At 32.1% G+C, this 20,318-nt stretch overlaps 1 protein-coding gene across 3 annotated transcripts in view; it reads right to left on the bottom strand.

Annotated features, from left to right (window-relative positions):
* Positions 1-20,318, bottom strand: part of LOC106663794 (hemicentin-2) — a 653,163-nt gene that overhangs the window by 589,246 nt on the left and 43,599 nt on the right. For 2 of the 3 annotated variants that reach the window (XM_024229781.1, XM_024229783.1), the window contains exon 2: positions 8,199-8,300. The exons of the other annotated variant lie outside the window; for it this stretch is intronic. In XM_024229781.1, coding sequence (XP_024085549.1) covers positions 8,199-8,300 — 102 coding nt within the window. The remainder of the gene's footprint in view (positions 1-8,198; positions 8,301-20,318) is intronic. 3 annotated transcript variants of the gene reach the window in all.

The raw sequence follows: 20,318 nt of genomic DNA, 5'->3' as shown, positions 1-20,318 counted from the left end.
ATAAATTTAAATTAATATCACCTAAGAAATGCAAAACCTTAATTTCGATCCTTAATTTATTTTAATTTACATCATACAGTAGAAATTCTTCTAAGGAATAACCACTTATAATGTACAAAATCTCCAGTCCAGTGAAACGTCATAAGGAAAAAACATAGGGAATCGTTTATGACGAACTATCTTTACTGCGGACAGCAAGCAAATGTAACCCCAGGTGCCTAATGCTTCTAGGAAAGATTCATTCCCCTTTTTATTAACTATAAATGTCTTTAAAAAAAATTCCAAATAAAAATAAATGAACAAAAAACCACGACCTTCTATTGAGGAAAAATTCGCGGTAATTTCTCAAATCGAATCGGGTGATTGTACGAGCAGTTTCATAAGTGAAAATGGGGACGTCTCGTTCCAAAATATCTGGAATTGTGAAAAATAAAGAAAAAATAATCAAACAATTTAAAATTGCCGTAAAGTTAAAAACATCCGGGCCAAAAAAGATAACAGATTACATACTACTGTAGTCAAATAATTCCATTCACATTTATGCATACATATATGTATGTATAAAGTGGGAAGTTTATGGGCCGACAAACAGCTGAGGTCATTGTCGGCCCTCTGCGTGTTTTCCTTCTTTTTCTCTCCTTTCGCGCGTATTTTCTTATAAACTGTAGCCATTTGAGCTACGATGATGACATGAGTCCATACTGTAAACACTCGGCTCGTGGACCGTTCGGTCTTGAGTTCGATTCTCACCGACGCTCGTGACCATTTTTGGACGGTCTAGACGGAAGGTCTAAAATGTTAACATCTCATTTGTACCACAGATTGTCAACTACAGAACAGATATAAACATAAAATACATACATCACCATAAACATAGAAACACATTTATTTAAATAAATTACTTCAGCGGGTTAGTATGTATTTTTTACTTCATCATAAACTTGGGTAAATTACTAATTATAACAAAAACTGCTTCGCTATGAACGTACATGCCTGTCAATCAATTGGATGAAATGGTCAGACATAACGAAAGGTTCCGCTTATAATGTACACAATCTTATGGTCCCCTGAGTTAGTTATAAACGATTTATGCTGTATTTAAAAAAAATGAACTCCGTAAAAGCAAATTGTTGTACACCGACAGGTTGAAAAATATATCATATCGTAATCAATTAGCAAAATAATATCCCGTACTATTGTCAAAAACAAAAATACAAATCAGGCTGAAACGTATCCCATGTACTTTGCGATAAATTACTTTTTTCCAATAACGAACCGCAAGCAAATCGGACCGGTCCACCGATCAAAATAAACATAAAAGACAATGATAGCGATGAAACTTTCCAACCAAACAACGCCCCACTGTTTCTTGCTATTTGCTATTAGCTAATACGAAACGCTGTTCATTTTGATTTTTTTCCCACTCAATAAAAAACTAGATCCGGATAAATTAATGTCCACAATCACACTGATGTTTAACCAATCGCGGGCTTAATTTTCTTTATTATCATTGCTCGACATAGAAAAAAATCTGAATGGGCATTCCAGAAAACAGAAGAGGGGGTTCATTTTCGACGGTACTTTTTGATACAGAATTTAGTTGTTCTTTTCTCTCTCACTCTCTCTCTATCTCTCTATCTCTCTATCTATCTCTATCTCTTTCTTTTTCTTTTCATTCTTCATTTCTCTATGTTCTATTTTTTCCCCACATTGCATATTCTTCTTATTCTCTATTTACATATTTTTCTCTTTCATTCACCGACTTAATCATTTCTGTATCGTTTATATCTTTCTCTCATTTATTACCTCTCTATTTCTTTTCTTTATCTCCATCTCTCTCACTCTCTCTCCTCGCACACATTCTTCCTTTCTCTCTCTTCTCTTTTTCAATGTCTTATTCTCTTTTTATTCTCTATTTATATAATTTTCCCTTCCATAACCCGGTTCAGTCTTTCTTCATAGTTCTCGAAACATTTACATATCCTTCCTTCATTTATTATCTCTCTCTTTATCTTTTCTCCCATCATATCTCACTCACTCTCTTTTTCTTTCTTTTCATTCTTCCTTTCTCTACTTTCTATTTCTTCTTCTTGATCCAATGTCTCATTCACTTTTTATTCTCTATATCCTTCCGTCAATTATTATCTCTCCCACATTTCTCCCTGCATCTCTCTCTCTCTCTCTCTCTCTCTCTCTCTCTCTCTCTCTCTCTTTCTCTCTCTCTCTCTCTCTCTCTCTCCATTGTAATAAGGATAAATCTTTAGGCGTGATAAGCGTGAACCACTTTCGTTCAGTGGCGCATGACCTTTACCCTGTCAGGTAAATATTTTTGTCTTTCATACCTGGGACATCATTATGTATTTATGATAAGATGATTCGTATCAATATTAAAATGGTGTTAATTATGTATGAATAGAATAAGGTGAGGGAATTATTTGAAAATAATCTTTCTTAAATTCTAAGAAGGATAAGTTTTATTAAGCAAGTTTTGTCTCCACAGCTCTGTATTTGAATCGAGAGTACTGATGTGAAAAAAGGAAAAACAACGGTTGACCTCTCCATTTTAGAACCCTTGTTAAAAATTTAAATAATCGTTTTCTACATATCACAGCCATACATATTAAAACATTATTTGATCATGTTTTTAACTTGGATGAGATCGTCGATAAGTTATGGATTTTGATAGTTATATGATGTTTATTTATGACGCTTTATTATTCAAACTGAGTTATTGAATACTTCCCCGGAGCTTGAAAGTCCTGAATATCTTGTTTCGCATAATCTCGTTCGTTCTTATTGCGCCATACCTAAAATGTTTAGTTTTTTATTAAGTTTATATATTTATTTTTATTAATTGACTTGCGTAAATAAACTTGTCCAATTATTAATTTAGCATTATAAGTTTAAAAACTAGTTAACTTTACTATCCACCCACTGGTGTCTTTATCAGTTTATTAAAGTTGAAATTGAAGCATAGGAAGCAGTTTGAAAAGCTTAGTCTTTGTCAGTTGTTTCAGAGAGTGCCGTTTTCAGCCGGCTAGCTTTGATGTTTGGATATCCTTCGAGACAAGATTTATTTATGCTGTTTGGAATATCGCGTGACCTCAGTAATATGTGTGTGGTATAGTCAGGTCTCGATGAATATATCTATAGCGTACGTGCCATGGGGCTTCAACCATGCTCCTTAATACTTCGTTTTGAAATGTTTGTAACACAGCCATGTTACTCTTTTTCGCGCAGCTTCAGATTTGTATGCCATCGAGATCGGTTTAAGGCTTTTGTCATAAAAGAGGATTTGGCTTCGGATTGATAAATGAGACCTTTTCTCAAATGCTAGGACACTTTTCTACGTTTAAGTACACAGTTCATTTTTTCTTTATGATAATGAGTGCACTCTATTTCAATTAGTGTGTTTTGTTTCGTACTATTTTTCATTTATATTTATTGTACCGTCGGTGATTTTTCTGTATGTAAAATTAATGTGTCCAAACATATACTCATTTAAATTTCAAACCTTTGGAGAAAAGTCATTGGATCAACGAAGATGAAAGACTAGTCTTAAGAAACTTGATTAGGAAACACCAGTCTTTATATAGAGGTAGGAGAAGATAAGTTGTACTTACTGAGTTGGAAGTGCTTTTTTTTTAGTTTGTGTAAAGCCTTCATCAAAGGCTTGATCGTCCGGAGACACAGCGGTATGGATATGTTTCAGTTCTAAACATATTTCTATTATATTTGTAATTATAAAATTTTGATTTTGTTTAGTTCTAATACCAAATGAATAGTTTGGTACGAGGTACTTTTTTTCAATGAAAGGCTTTAAACTTATTTAATAATTTCACCAATTTCGTGGTCCGCTTGACCAATTAATATATTACAATTAATTAAGGTTTTTAGTTGAGATAAAAAAGTCAATGGCAGGAGCGGATTCGAACCCACGACCTTCGGCTTGATACGCCGCTACTCTACCACTTGAGCTATCGTGACTTCGATCACCTCGGCTACTAGCTCCCCATCGCAACCCCACCTTTTTTTAATCTTCCCTCCTTTTTGCCCTTTTTCAAATGTCGTGTAATCGGATTGGATTTTCGGCGACAAATGAAATGGCCACGGAGAGCTTTAGTGAAGTATACTTCATTTCAATTCATTAAATTCACTAATTTCGTGGTCCGCTTGACCAATTAATATATTACAATTAATTAAGGTTTTTAGTTGAGATAAAAGTATACTTCACTAAAGCTCTCCGTGGCCATTTCATTTGTCGCCGAGAATCCAATTCGATTAGACGACATTTGAAAAATGACAAATAGGAGGGAAAATTCAAAAGGTGGGGTTGAGATGGGAAGTTAGTGTCCGTGTGGATAGAGGTCACGATAGCTCAAGTGGTAGAGCAGCGGCGTATCTAGCCGAAGATCGTGGGTTCGAATCCCGCTCGTGCCATTGACTTTTATTTCTGCTAAAAACCTTATTTCATAATAGCGATATTGGTCTATATGACGAAATTTCGTTCAGTTGTTTACAAGGATTAGCTATTATTGTGATTTCGCCCCCCTTACAGATTCAATGGTTTACCCTTACTGCCGTATTTTGGTTAGATTTATAATTATTAATTTCCGTAATTTTTTTATAGATTTTTCCTGTTATGAGATCCAATTCTGGCCTTTTTTAGGTTTATTTATTTTTTTATAAGCCACTTATTTTGGAGTAATAAACTAACAAATTATAATATTTTTTTGTTGTGCCATTAGTTAAGTGTTTTTTATAGCGTTTAGATTTTTTACAAATTTATTAAACCGTTGTTCGACATTTAGGAATTTTCATGCCAAAGACATTCCTGAAAAAACTCTTTATATATTTTTTTTCGTTAAATTATTACATTGTTATTTATTGACAGCCATTAAATTTGGTACTCTGAAGGTTAATAAAAACATTTCATCAATAATCATTAACTGAACCTATCAAAATTCATATCTTATTGACGAATTCATTCAAATTAAAAATGCTTTTTAAATTAAAAGCTGAATGGGAAGATAATCCTTTCATATCACTTTGATATGTATGAAACGCTGTTTAAAAGGACTTAAAGGTGCCTGATGGTATTAGAACCAGCAATGGAAGCTTTTGAACAAATTTGTCAATTGATGGAAGAATAATCACCCTTCGGATTATGCTGTTTTATCTTAATCGTGTGTCATCAAAGAGTAACACTTAGATTTATCAATGACAAAAGTTAAAAAGCGCCGATTTTTGAGGTTGAATTTTTAATTACTTATTCAAGTTTGGATTTTAATGTATCAATAGTTTTCGGTAAATGTTTCAGATCTTTGAATATCCTCAGGGCACTGTTATCATACGAAGATACGTTCGTTTGGTGAAAGTGGCAGCGAAATAGTTTATCAATGCTCAAAACGTTTGTGTTAGAATATTGAAAGCATACCATTGATGTGTATGTAGATTCATCGGTAGTTTACAAAGACGTAATTTCAATAGGAGAACTGATATTGCGCCGGTTTTATCGTCTAATTGGTCCTGGGATTGTGTCTAAGGGATGCAGAGTAATTTCATCCCTTTATGAAGCCCTTCGTGATCCGGCTTTTGATCAAGACTAAAACAACGCAATATGAAGGCTTCTACCTATGAATAGATTGGGCGACTCCCCGTTGGTCGTTTGATCAAAACCTATCGACATCTGAAAATTCCCCTCACCCTTTTCATGTGACGTGCGTTTAAACGGTATACTAAATATACTTGGGTTTGTTTCCGATCGTTCAATTTTTTAAAATATTTTTTCCGAATGATCAAATGAACTCGTTTCGATTCACAAACAGATCGACTTTTGCTTTTTAATCATTTTTATTATCGTGTATGTGAACAAGTGATTTGTGAAATTGAAGGTAAATTTACTTGAAAGTTAGCTACTGGTATTTAGTTATGCAAAAAGTGAACGCGATGACTGGTGCCACCACCAGAACTGTGAAGAGCAATTGTCATGACCTGGTTTTTTCTGGGACTCAACGTTTTTATTTACCCTGCAAAACGGATTTTATCAGGATAATTGAGACAATACAGCAGCATGATTGAAATGTAAATGTAATAAATAATTTACTAATGAATTGGATAATGATTAATAGTTTTTCTTACCAAAATATTAAAGATTCCGATCATTATGCCAAATTGGCCATGATAAATTCTTATGTAATATAATATTATAACTATTAATTATTACTAGTTATAAAAACTAAAATAAATCAATAGTTTTGTGTATGTGTAAAACACTATTTGTTATTGGCAATTTGAACAAAATTATAATAGAACTAATAAAAATATACAATTGTATCTACGCTTTTGTATTCAATTTAATTGATTTTTACATTATTTTCACTTCAGAACACATTTTTTTAATAACAACACTTAAACTCGCGGAACCTCTTTTTGTATTACTTCTGCTAATAGTTAAGTCACATCTAAGCTGCTTAGAAAGTTAATTATTTGGTTCGAAATAAAGATTTATTTTTATCTAATTTAAATATGTTGGAAGGATTTTATGTTGTAACATATTATATAAAAAGTATTGTAATAGTTGACATAATGATAGAAATATATATGTAATAAACAGTTTACTAATGAATTGGATAATGTTTAATAGTTTTTCTTAACAGAATATTAAACAAAGATTTCGATCATTATGCCAAATTGGCCATGATAAATTCTTATGTAATATAATATTATAACTCATAATTATTAATGGTTATAAAAACTAAAATAAATCAATAGTTTTGTGTATGTATAAAACACTATGTGTTATTGGCAATTTTAACAAAATTATAATAGAGCTAATAAAAATATAAAATTGTATCTATGCTTTTTTTATTTAATTTAATTGATTTTTACATTATTTTCTCTTCAGAACACATTCTTTTAATAATAACACTTAAACTTGCGGAACCTCTTTTTTTCTTACTTTTACTAACAGTTAAGTCTCATCTAAGCTGCCTAGAAAGTTAATTATTTGGTTCGAAAGAAAGATTTATTTTTATCTAATTTAAATATATTGGAAGGCTTTTATGTAGTAACATATTATATAAAAAGTATTGTAATATTTGACATAATTGAGATAATACAGCAGCATGATAGAAATATATATGTAATAAACAGCTTACTAATGAATTGGATAATGTTTAATAGCTTTTCTTAACAAAATATTAAACAAAGATTTCGATCATTATGTCAAATTGGCCATGATAAATTCTTACATAATAAATATTTAAAACTATTAATTATTATTAGTTATAAAAACTAAAATAAATCAATATTTTTTTGTATATATGAAACACTGTTTGTTATTGGCAATTTTAACAAAATTATAATGGAATGAATAAAAATGTACCATTGTATCTTTGCCCTTTTTATTTAAATTAATAGGTTTAGAATTTATTTTCGCTTCAGAACACATTTTTTTAATAATAATATTTAAACTCGCGGAAATTCTTTTTTTCTTGTTACTCCTGTTAAGAGTTAAGTCACATCTAAGCTGCTTAGAAGGCTAACTATTTGGTTTGAAAGAAAGATTTACTTTTATCTCACTTTATATTATATTGGAAGGCTTTTATGTTATAACATATTATGTAAAAAGTATTGTAATAGTCAATTGTCCATTTATATTTTACATTAGAATTGATTGATCTTGGGGGTTTATCATCAGAAACGAAGCTTGTACGACAAATATTACGATAAATGATCAATTTTCTAAATTGGCAGAAATATAATCGAGACAATAAGATAAGAATTTTGTTCCAAGTCATCGTTGTATTGTTTACAATAAGGCTACAAAATAAATCAAATATGAAGCAAAAACTAATACTCTTCATGCAAGAAATGCATTTACGGAATCTGTTAAAGATTCAAAAATATTTCAACGTCACATGCATAATTAATAAATAAAAGCCGTGCTTTCTTTGAAGTACTTACATTTATAATAAACAGAACTTCGTTTAAATAGTCGATTTGAAGCAAGTATAATAAAATATCTTCCGGATTTTTCTTTTTCTAGTAGTTTAACCTGGCAAAATTTAACAAAGCGAGCTCTTTTTCTTATAAAAATCATTAATTCCATTTTCAAGGGAGAAACCAAATTCAATAGTTTATCATTACAAAAATAAAAATGGTTAGCCAGCTTATCAAACTAAATAAATCTCTACCTTTAGAAACGAGGGGCAGGTCTTGATCGAAGGGCGGCATCGCTGCATTTCCTTTCGTCCAAGCAGCCGATTTGGGTGCTGAAGTATTCGACACTATCAACCCTGAAATATGCAATTTCATTGATATCATATCAACGAAAAGGGACGTTCATGTCAAATGTTATGTTGAAAAACAATAAAAATTTTGAGTATAAAATGTTTTAAAACTAGCTAAATCTAGTATGTATGTTCGTTATTTGAGACAGTAAAACTGTATTGAAGAAGTTAAGCATTCAACATCAGAATAAAAAAAATATTACCTAACAAATTTATTCACTATTTTTCGTGGTCCGCTTGACCAATTAATAACATTCAATTATGGTTTTAAGTTGAGATGAAAAAGTCAGTGACACGAGCGGGATTCGAACCCACGACCTTCGGCTTGATACGCCGCTACTCTACCACTTGAGCTATCGTAACTTCGATCCACTCAGACACTAACTTCCCATCTCAACCCCACCTTTTGAATTTTCACACCTTTTTGCCATTTTTCAAACGTCGTGTAAAATCTATTTGAGTCTCGGCGACAAATGAAATGGCCACGGAGAGCTTTAGTGAAGTGTACTTCATTTTAACTTATTAAATTCATTAGTTTTCGTGGTCCGCTTGACCAATTAATATTAATTAATTAATTAAGGTTTTTAGTTGAGATAAAAAAAGTCAGTGTCACGAGCGGGATTCGAACCCACGACCGTCGGCTTGATACGCCGCTACTCTACCACTTGAGCTATCGTGACTTCGATCACCTCGGGCACCAACTTCCTATCTCAACCCATCGTTCGAATTTTCCTTCCTTTTTGCCATTTATCATCTCATCATCCCGCTCGTGACACTGACTTTTTTTATCTCAACCAATACCTTAAATAAAGATTAATTAATTGTAAAAAGTTATTTGTTGAATGGAACCCTAATGGTTTTATAAGTTTAACTACTTTTCATACTTCCCTTATTTCAACGATAAACTTGTATTGTGAATAAAAATGGTGTATCGTGGATTTTAAAAATATATTACAATAAAATATCCCCAAATTGTTAGAACAAAGGTTTTCCTGAAAATAATTTTTTTTTTTTTTTTAAGAAATGAGGTATGTTTCAACATTTTATCAAAGTACAATTTTTGATTTTGCTTTGGCCATTACTTAATCCAATATTAATGATAGAAGCCCAGCAAAGTTCTAGTTAAGAGACTGTTTAGTGTTGTTACTGAAATTAGTCCCGGGAGACAGAACTTATTAGATCGATATCATAGTGAATCGGACGACTGAATCGCAATATTTTCCTTGGTAAAAAGAATACTTGCCCTGGCAAACAAAATTACACTGCAATTTAGGAAACGATATTGAATAATCTGGTTTATTAATGAAACAAAGAAAGCAGGGTAAAGAGAGAAAAGGAAATTGAATTTCAAAATATCTCCTTTGCATTATCCACTTCAGTTGAGAATCATCTGTATAAATCTTCATCTTTTGATGAAGGGAATCTAATCATTTCTACCCTCAACTTCGAATTGTGTTAAATTAATACACCAGTATGGTTTTTCTAACGGATTAGATTCACATTTATTTTCACACATGGTATTTGTTTTGCACTTGAAAAATGAATAAAGGCAATAATATCAAATTTTATAGACTTTTAAACAGTTCTACTGTCATTACTTGTTCTTTCATATTATACTTATTTTGTATGGCCAATCCAATCATAAATTAAAAAGAAAAGATATTTGAAAGTTTGCTACTAAAAAGAGGGAAACTATTCAAACAATATATAAATCCATTGCATTTGTTTTAGTTTATAAGAACAATTATTATTTTATATTTAGTTTTATTGTGTTGCCGTTCCACAAGGAATCATCTTAGGCCCAATCCTTTTAACGATCATATGTGAACCAGGTGGACCGTGCCCCCACCAAGGACCGGCTCAAAAGGTAGATCAGAAAGGTTTATACTGTTTTGCTGCTTAAGGGCCAAATTGAGGATCCAGTGAGTCTTTACCCTATTTTCTTTTTCCTTTAATATAATTAGTTTTAATTTCCAAGATATTTGTATTTTTATTTGTCCAGAAATGGAAAAGATATTTTGTTTATCTAATTTTTATTTATTTTTATCGAAAGAGAATCAATCGTTTGTTTTGAATTATATTATTTTTGTTTTGATTATTATAATCCCGAGGGGATCAAAGTCTCGATAGCTCAAGTGGTTAGAGCAGCAGTTTTGAGTCGAAGGTCGAGGGTTCGAATCCTGCTCACATTAATTTTTTTCATTTAAACCAAGAACTTAGTTACAAAGGATAATTAATTGAAAGGAGTAATTAGGTCGATCAGACAACTAAACATAATGGATTATAATTATTATTATTAAATTCACTAGGTTTCGTAGTCCGCTTGACCAAATAATACTTTCAAATAATAAATCTGTATATAAGGTGGTGGTCGATACAAAAAAGTCAGTCACAAGAGGGATTTGAACCCACGACCTTCGGCTAAATACGCCGCTTCTCTACCACTTGACCTACCGTGACCTCGATTCACTCGGACACTAATTTCCCAACCTCATATTTTGATTTTCCCTTTCTTTATGCTTATCAATTATTATTATTATTTCGTCACATCCTCTACTCCATTTACATTGATGAATACCCACACATCCAAATACACAAGTCACGGACGAAACCTCAATTTTATCAATACACTCCAATACTATCCTATCCTAGCCAAAGAAAGAATCCAACAAAATCTGAACCTCATTACTGACTCGTGATCTCGGTGGTGGATCAGGTTGAATGAACAAAAAGCCAGCAAGTTACGTTTACGCTTAAACGTCAACGCTGCTGACCAGTACACATTAACAAGTAATTAAGGTTTTTAGTTGAGATGAAAAAAAGTTAATGGCCCGAGCGGGATTCGAACTCACGATCTTCGGCTAGATACCCCGCTGCTCTACCACTTGAGCTATCGTGACCTCGATCCACTCGGACATCAACTTCCTATCTCAACCCCACCTTATGAGTTTTCCCTCCTTTTTGCCATTTTTCAAATGTCGTCCAATCGGATCGGATTCTCGACGACAAATGAAATGGCCACGGAGAGCTTTAGTGAAGTGTACTTCATTTTAATCAGTAAATTCACTAATTTCGTGGACCGCTTGACCAATTAATACTGAAAAATGGCAAAAAGGAGGGAAAACTCATAAGGTGGGGTTGAAATAGGAAGATCTCAACTAGAAATCTTAATTAATTGTAATATATTAATTGGTCAAGCGGACCACGAATTAGTGAAATTAACAACAAGAAAATACCAACGTTCAAATACGTCCTCTTCCTTGGGCTTTACATAAGCAGAAGACTTACTACGATATTAAAACGACAAGAATTTAACAGAAGATACGCAATACAGACACCTACTGGACCAAAATAAGCATATATAATATAAAAACTTCATACAAAATACTCATCAGACCGATTTAGTCTTACCGAATCGAACAATTGGGTTCGGCCAAATCCTCCAACATTCACCGAATACAATCATTTCAATCTAAAGTTCTCCGACTTATACTCAATGCCCCCTTCTATCCCCATCAGTCAAATAATCCATAAAGATCATAAAATCCCCTTTATGAAAGCTCTTTTCCGAACACTCTTCCTTAAATTCTACTCTAAACTATCCGTCCACCCTCACCAACTAGCCCAATCCCTTTTCTCAACATCCCACTTTTCCAATCCACGTGACTATCAGTTTTAACCCTCCCAATTAAATAAAAGAGAGATCCAGCACTGGTTGGCTTCCCTTCCCACTTCATCCTGGTCTGACAGATCTGTCAGATTTGTTATAGGTATGGTATTTACTCAATGTATATTTTTCCACCGATAGCAATAAATAAATTACATTAAAAAATTATTGTAACGAAACTCTAAAATTAACTGAATAGTAATAATAATCAAGACAATAATGATCTCCAACCTGCTTGGATTTCACATTTCTTTCATTGCTCTCTCGGGAATACGGTTTTTTGAAGGAGGATCGATGGAAGAAGTAAGGGAGTAAGTCTGTACAGTCAAATTCAAGTTTATAGTCATGAGCGTAAGCCTCTTCCGGATTATGGCTGCAAAGAGCATGAATGCCGTCAATTCGAGTATTCAACTCAGAACTCAAGATTATTCCCTGGCAGTTTATATTACAAAACTTTTCCACGACGCTTTCCTGTATAGATATTTGAATGTATTAGGGTTTAAATCGATTTCAAATTCAGCGCTTAGTAATTGCTAGATTATTGAGGGCTAAACAAAAGTTTTATGAATTATTGTAAACTAAAGACACTTGGGCAGACATGTATCTGCTTTTTAAATATTAACATGGAAATAAGCAAATGATAGTTAATACAAAAAAGTAAATGTTTTGTGAGGGGAAAAGTATAATAAATAAAACAAATAGAAAATACATTTTGATATTAAACATAAAAATTTGTAGGTTAATTTATTAGATATTTTGACATAAGACAATCTTATTTTGCAACCATAAACACATTTTACATCCTACGTGGGCAAAATATATTGTGTGTATCACACATTTTTCAAATTCGACAAAATAACCGCTGCGAGCAAATAAAAAAATGAACAATTCATATAAATATCATTTATAATAGTAAGTAAAAGTATATTTAGTAATAATAGTATGTTTTTCTAAAATTTATATTTTTAATTTCAGAAAATATTTTCCTTAATTAACAAAATTATTATTAAAAATTTTTACTATAAAAAGATGAACGAAGTTGAAAAATATTTAAATCTTTTGTCTACCATTTTTTTTACTCTTTTTCGCTTTCTCTCTCACTCTCTCTCTTTTTCTCCCCCTCTCTCTCCCTCCCTCACTCTCTCTCTTTCTCTCCCCCCTCTCTCTCGCACACTCGCTCTCTCTCTTTCTCTCCCCCCTCTCTCTCTCATTCTCTCACGCTCTCTCTCTCTCACTAATATATGTATAAACTACCCAAAAATGAAAAAAAAAAGNGAAAGACTTTCGACTGAACGGAAAACACACAGACCCAACTCTAAAGATGAAAAAATGCACAAACGCATCTGTCAGATCAAGAGAGGCAGATCACAATTTTTGGATATTATATATATATAATATGGGCCTACCTCCATTTTGGAAAATCATAATATTAATCTTATCCATGTTACAGGTAAGTTTCTACAGTTTACAATACTCAGGCAACTTATTTAATCATTGACTGTAACTGGGGTTGTAGGCATAAAATACAATGTCGTCTGTGTACATTATACAATTAAATTTTACACCTCCCTCACGAATCCAACATTCCACAAATTCAAACAAATCATTGATAATAATGAAAATAATGATGGCTGTAAGAGACTCCCTTGCTATCGACCCATCTTGGTGTAAAAGCTATGATTCCCTCACTCTTCGAGACACACATTCTTATATTTATATGTAACTGCCTTAGTGCATTTATTAGGCTATTTAAAATACCTAACGAGAATAGTACAGAGCACTTCTATCCGGCGAGCCAAATGCTAATTTAAAATCGATATAAAACAAAAACAATAAATGTTTTCTCCTTTTTTATTGGTCTTAAGTTTAATTCCCTTCCTAAAACCTGCTTGGGCCTCGTTCATTATTTAATTCTCCAGCGCCCAAGTATTCAATCAAAGTAATAGCAAATCAGTAATTATTTTATATATACTATCAGAAAATGCAATTCATATATAGTTCGGTACAAAATTCGTTTTACTCTTTTTATGTGAAGGGAAATTAATGGAATTTCTAAAACTGGCTAATATATATATTTATATATTATATATACTTTATTGTATATAGGAATATTTGTGAGATTAGAGAGATTAACAATGTATTCATTGCTATCAAGTGTCGGTTTTTGATTATTTAATAAATGCTTAAATTTCTTACTTAAAATATCATAGTGTTTTTATATGTTCTATCTGCGAATGATTTTTGATAAGAAAAGTAAAACGATAAGATTAGAATCATACATGAGGGTGGAAATGAACTTTTGGTTCAATGCGCATGTATTCCCCACTCTCGACAGGTTTTCCATTCGACCCTTCCTAATTTCATAGCTGATATAGAAACATGTTTGAAGTTTGTCAATGTGTAGATGGTAATTACATAAACATTGTTAGAAAAAAATAGTTTAAAGTAATTACTAATTTATTTAGAAATCGTGAGATGTGGTCTGGTGTGATGTAGGTTTCAGAAAAACATTTTGTTTATCCAACGTAACTTACTATCATTCCAATATGATGTTCTACATGCTTTTGAAGACCACAGGCAAGTAGACGTGGTACATACAGACTTCTCAAAAGTTTTTGACAAGATTTGCCATTGTATTTTATTCCAAAAGTTGCACGCAACTGGTGTTTATAGCCATTTACTGAATTGGATAACCAGTTACATAAATGATAGGATCCAATATGTTATCATTGATGATACCCCATCCAATCCCATTGTGGTCACATGTGGTGTTCCGCAAGGAGAAAATTTATCGCCTATACTATTTAATATGTGTGGTGATTAGTGACCGTTAATCGATATTTATTTAGAAATCGTGAGATGCGGTCTGGTGTGATGTAGGTTTCAGAAAAACATTTTCTTTATCGTGCCAACGTTTCGATCTTTATTGAGATTATCTTCAGGGTCTGGGATTTACAAACATTGTTTACATATTACAATTACATTTTGGATGTGGAAAAGTGAATTTATACAATGCAAAATATATTTTTTTATATATTCAATCAAAGTATTTCTACTCACTCGATATAAACGAATTGGTTGTAATCGTGAATTATTTTTTCCTTGCTGAACTTCAAAATCTAACATTTATTTTCGTTTAATTTAAAATTATTACGCTTACACCAAAGCCAAAAGCGACTCATGTCATTTTGCAAGAGAATACAATCATTCAACGATTCGACAGGGCGATAAATTTTCAAATCGTCTGCTAACAATGAAAATGAAGAATTAATGAGAGCAGAGTCGACGTAATTAAAAAATGTAGATATAGTGTCAATGTTCCAGTAAATGAATATATCGATTTAGAAAAACAAAAATGACAACTGATACAAACATTAACTAATCTAATAAAAAAGTTTTTCTCAAGATTTTAAACCTTCCTTTAACGAATTTTTAGTTTACGTTTAACAAAGGTTTGTAAAGACAAATATTCGGCTAACCAATGAGTGGTCATTTGAGTCCTGTAATTGCAGAAATTTTTATGAACGAACTTACTTACAGTGTAATAAAAAAAAATGAAAATTAAAATAAGTTCACTAATTTCGTGGTCCTCTTGACCATTTAATACATTACAATTAATTAAGGTTTTTAGTTGAGATGAAAAAAAGTTAATGGCACGAGCGGGATTCGAACCCACGATCTTCGATCTTCCAATCCGATTACACGACATTTGAAAAATGGCAAAAAGGAGGGAAAACTCACAAAGTGGGGTTGAGACGGGAAGTTGATGCCCGAGTGGATCGAGGTCACGATAGCTCAAGTGGTAGAGCAGCGGCGTATCTAGCCGAAGATCGTGGGTTCGAATCCCGCTCGTGAAATTGACTTTTTTATCTCGACCAATACCTTAAATTTAATTGAAAGATTTTCAAGATTTTCAAAGAAACTAAAAACCTTAATTAATTAGAATAAGTTTGTTTTAAATATGTATATGATATGGTCGAAAATCAGCGGTTCGAAACCCTCTTGTGACACTCAATCAAGACCTTAGATGAAAAGTATAGTTCATTAAAATAATTAATACTTACAATAACTACTAAATACTTACACGGATTAATTTTCTATTAGTATGCCCTTATTCTACTGTTCGTTTTTCTTACTATTAGATGGATAGTTAACTGAAATTTCAAATAGAAACTGATTAATTAAGAACAATAAAACTCGCGTTGAAAATGGAAACGATGTTTAACATGACATTTTTATTCGCTTTTTATTTTGTTTATGAATTGATTTAAAAATTGTGCTAATGTTAATCATTCCTTTTCCAGATTATTATGAAATTAAAATAAATCACTTTAGAGCTTCTTTAACAACAATCCCAGTAAAAAAACAAGCTTAGAAACCAGATTATTAATTTGAGAAATTGTTTTCATTCGACATAATTTTTTGTTGATTGTTGTATTTAGCTATAACTTTTTGACAGAGTTTGACTTTATATAAGGCACAATTTTACTCCAAAAACAATTTCCTCACCTGAATGGCAAAGTTATAATTCAAGAGAAACATTTATTTCTACGGCCATAATTGGGCTATAACTTTTGACAGGTGTTTCCGATTTTAGGGTTGAGAGTTTTTAACGTTGAACGCCAAAGTACATAGGCTTACATGCGCGATATGCGTACACAAACGTTGTAAACTTCTTATCAACAAAATTTAATGCTACCGTTGGATTAAGGATTCACCCGTTAATGCTCGACTCGAATATCTTGCCCCAAACGGCACTAGACACCAAAGAGGGCTCGGTTATTGATAATGTAATCAGTGTGGTCTCTCCTCCTCCCACACAACCCACATTGCTTATGATTACGTTGTAACGCAAATTTAAATTAGTTAACTCGAAATGTCACGCTAAAAACAAGTTTAAAAAAAATTTTCTCTGTAACGATTGAACATTCAAGATTTAAATCGAACTTAAAAAATTATAATTGTAAACGATATCGAGAAATTAAAGTAGCGAATGATAATCATGGATAGTAGGAATCGTCTCCTCAGGTACTGTTATCTTGGCTTACTGTACCTTCCTAGTTCCCTAGTTCAGTGGAATGGACTCAATCATTTTTTCCAAAAGTGTTAGGTTGTCGATGCTACAGTTTCATTCCCTTAGTTGTTTTTTCTTTTTCTTTTTTTTTTGTATTTTAGGTTATGCCTCCATTGGAGCCATCGCTTCGCATTTAAAGATGATATGGGTGGAGGGAGGCTGTTTCTTCCTCCTCGTTGAATTATCTGCAAATTGGATCATATAACGAATGTATGGATTTAATTTGAAAACAAACAAAAAATGGCAACTGATACAAATATTCACTATTCTAAGTAAAGAACTGTATCCCGAGATTTTAAACCTCTGTTTAACAAATTCTTTTTAGGTTTAAAGAAGTTATAAGTAAACCAATATTCCGCTTACCAATGGGAAAGCAATTTTTATGAACGAATTTACTTGCAGTGTATAAAAGAAAACTAAAATTAGAATAAGTTTTTTTTTAATATGTGGATGATACTTAACATTAATGTATCATAACAAAAATGATTACAAATATTTTTTTGAAGTATTAAATAAACTTCTGATTTTTCCTTCTCGAAGGTCGGATAATAAGTCATCTCAAAAAATCCAAAATTTCAATCCACAACGGATTTGTTTTAATCCTTCCTCAGCTGAGTTAACGCCTATACACAGAACAAATAATTTTTACGTTTTTTAGACACACCATGGTTTATTTACTACTTACAGTGGTTAAAACAGTGGTAGTCAGTTATTAATATTTTGTAATAATAGTGCATTTTAATAAAAGCCAGAGTGATACATGTTCAAGTTCAGACTCCGAAAAACTTTTTAAAGTTTTTTGATCATGATTATACTCATATCTGTATCTGTCATGTGAGGTTTCAACATGTTGACACGGGCCAACGAATTAACATTAAAAAACCACTCAACAATTAAAGTTACATTTTTTTTAATCCACACTTTAAACAAAAATTTTTAACAATGTTTTTAATAATAATTATCACAGATCTTAAATTTCCTCCAAAGTTTAAAATTGACTAGCTTATTTCTCTATATTATCTAACAAATTAAAATAACAATCACTTATCATGTCACAGTCTTGACGGTAATTAACAGATAGTTTATCTTATTTTTTGCAACGGTGCAACGGACTTCCAGGAACTTTCGTTTTTCACTGTTTCGTTCTTTTTTTAAATTAATTAAATAAAGTCCTCGCAAAAATTAAATTCACACTTGCGTTTAAAGTGAATATGAAACTATAATTATTCAGAAATCGTGAGATGCGGTCTGGTGTGATGTAGGTTTCAGAAAAACATTTTCTTTATCGTGCCAACGTTTCGATCTTTATTNCGATGGAAGTTGCCGGACAGTTTAAACAGTTGATCTTGTAGATTACGTCAGATTTAATTGTTATTGGTGTGGGATCTTTAATTTTGGAAAAAAGTGTTTGGATTTTTTTATAGTTTTTGAAAGCTAATTTGAAGTTACCGGACGAGAGAAATGTGTTTAATTTATGCGATTGGCCTTATTTTTGTATACTGGGTTATACCTCTATTGAGCCATTTCTTCCTTTTCATTGTATAATCTGCAAATTGGATCTTATTGGGATATTGGGTAAATATTTCCCCAGATGCCAGAGACCAGATAATAGTCCTATCTTTAGAGGATTGTTCTCCCAGAATAACCTGTTTTATAATTTTTTAGGGCACAAGCATTGATGTCATATATTTCTGCTGGATAAAGCGAAGTTTACTTTTTTTTAACTTTACCTGTTAGGTATTAGCCATAGTGTATTCCCAGAGGGAATGACAGCCGACCCCCGGGAAGCATAGACTCAGCCGCAATGGACCAGCAGGCAAGACACGAAGTTATAAATAAACAAATATTCGGCGTACCAATAGGAAAGAAGAAAAAGAAATAGAAAAGAAACCAATATGAACGAACTTACAATGTATTAAAAAAATTAGAATAAGTTTTTTAAAAAAACATGTGGATGAGTCAGTAATTTACATTCACAAAAATGAATACCAAATTTTATTGATATATTATATAAAGTCAACGAAAAAGTAAATACACACTTGAATTAAAAGTGAATACAAAACTATTTTTTTTATATTTATTTATTTTTGTATACTAGGTTATGCCTCTATTAAGCCAATGGTTCGCATCCGAAGATGATATGGGTGGCGGGTGCCGCTTCTTCCTTTTCATTGTATAATCTACAGATTGGATCATATTGGGATATTGGGAAAATATTTCCTCAGATGCCAGTGACCAGATAATAGGATTGTTTTGCCAGTATAACCTGTTTTATAATTTTCTAGGGCACAGGCGTTGATGGCAGGTATTTCTGTTGGATAGACCGAAGTTTACTTTTTTTAACTGTATCTGTTAGGTATTAGCCATAGAGAGTTCCCAGAGGGGATGTCATCCGACTCCTGGAAGACACATACCCAGCGGCAATGGACCAGCAGGGAAGGCATGAAGACTTACTTTCCGTATAAAAAAACGTGTACTTCCCTAATGAATTTGATCGGTCATATTTTATGGGTGTATAAAAAAAAATCCCGATCCGGCTCCTTAGTTTGTTTTCGAGCCATCTGTATTCTACATAATTGTATCTGATATCTCCTGAGTTCTCTATCTACCAGTCCAATTTAAAAAAAAATCACGCTGTGATTTTGGAAACATGCAGGTTAAAATGAATAAAGTTTGTTGAATTTAATTCCGGTAATTACATAATGCCGAATGTTATTTCTAAAATGATTGATTTTTCTGGAATTGAGACAATGCACCAAATTCGAGTTTTTTTTATTAATTTACATTTTATAAATTTAGTGTCAATCGAAACCGTAATTTATTTTTTCCTATTACAATAATCAAACAATTTGCACGATGCAAATGTGTTTCCAGGTCAAAATACACTGTGCATTGAAAATGATGTAGTTAAATTACACAATATTTGTTAATTAATCCTTTTTTTTAATGTAAAACAAATATCTTTCAATCGCTGTTTAATTCTACTGAAATAAATATAGAATTATTGTGATAATATGTAATATTTTTATTTTTAATATTTGACTAGAACTTTCACTCCGAAGCGCGCTACCCGATGAGCTTACCCTAGTGCCTAAACGTCAGGAAAATTCATCTAACCCGTTGTGAGGCTTGTTTCGCTAGTAGTTTAATATTTGTTTTAAAGTGTTTTGAGTTTCTTTCAGGCGTAAACCACTTGCGGGTATAAACGGTTATGTTTTAAAATATGTTAATTTATTAACATTCCATTCTAAGTATTAATTTTTAACCTAAGGAGTCATGAGGT

The sequence above is a fragment of the Cimex lectularius genome, unplaced genomic scaffold (assembly GCF_000648675.2).
Source record: "Cimex lectularius strain Harlan isolate CLEC.00 unplaced genomic scaffold, Clec_2.1 scaffold41, whole genome shotgun sequence".
NCBI classification, from domain to species: Eukaryota; Metazoa; Arthropoda; class Insecta; order Hemiptera; family Cimicidae; genus Cimex; species Cimex lectularius.
Note: the sequence above shows the minus strand (reverse complement) of the source record. Positions and strands in the feature narration are given on the sequence as shown.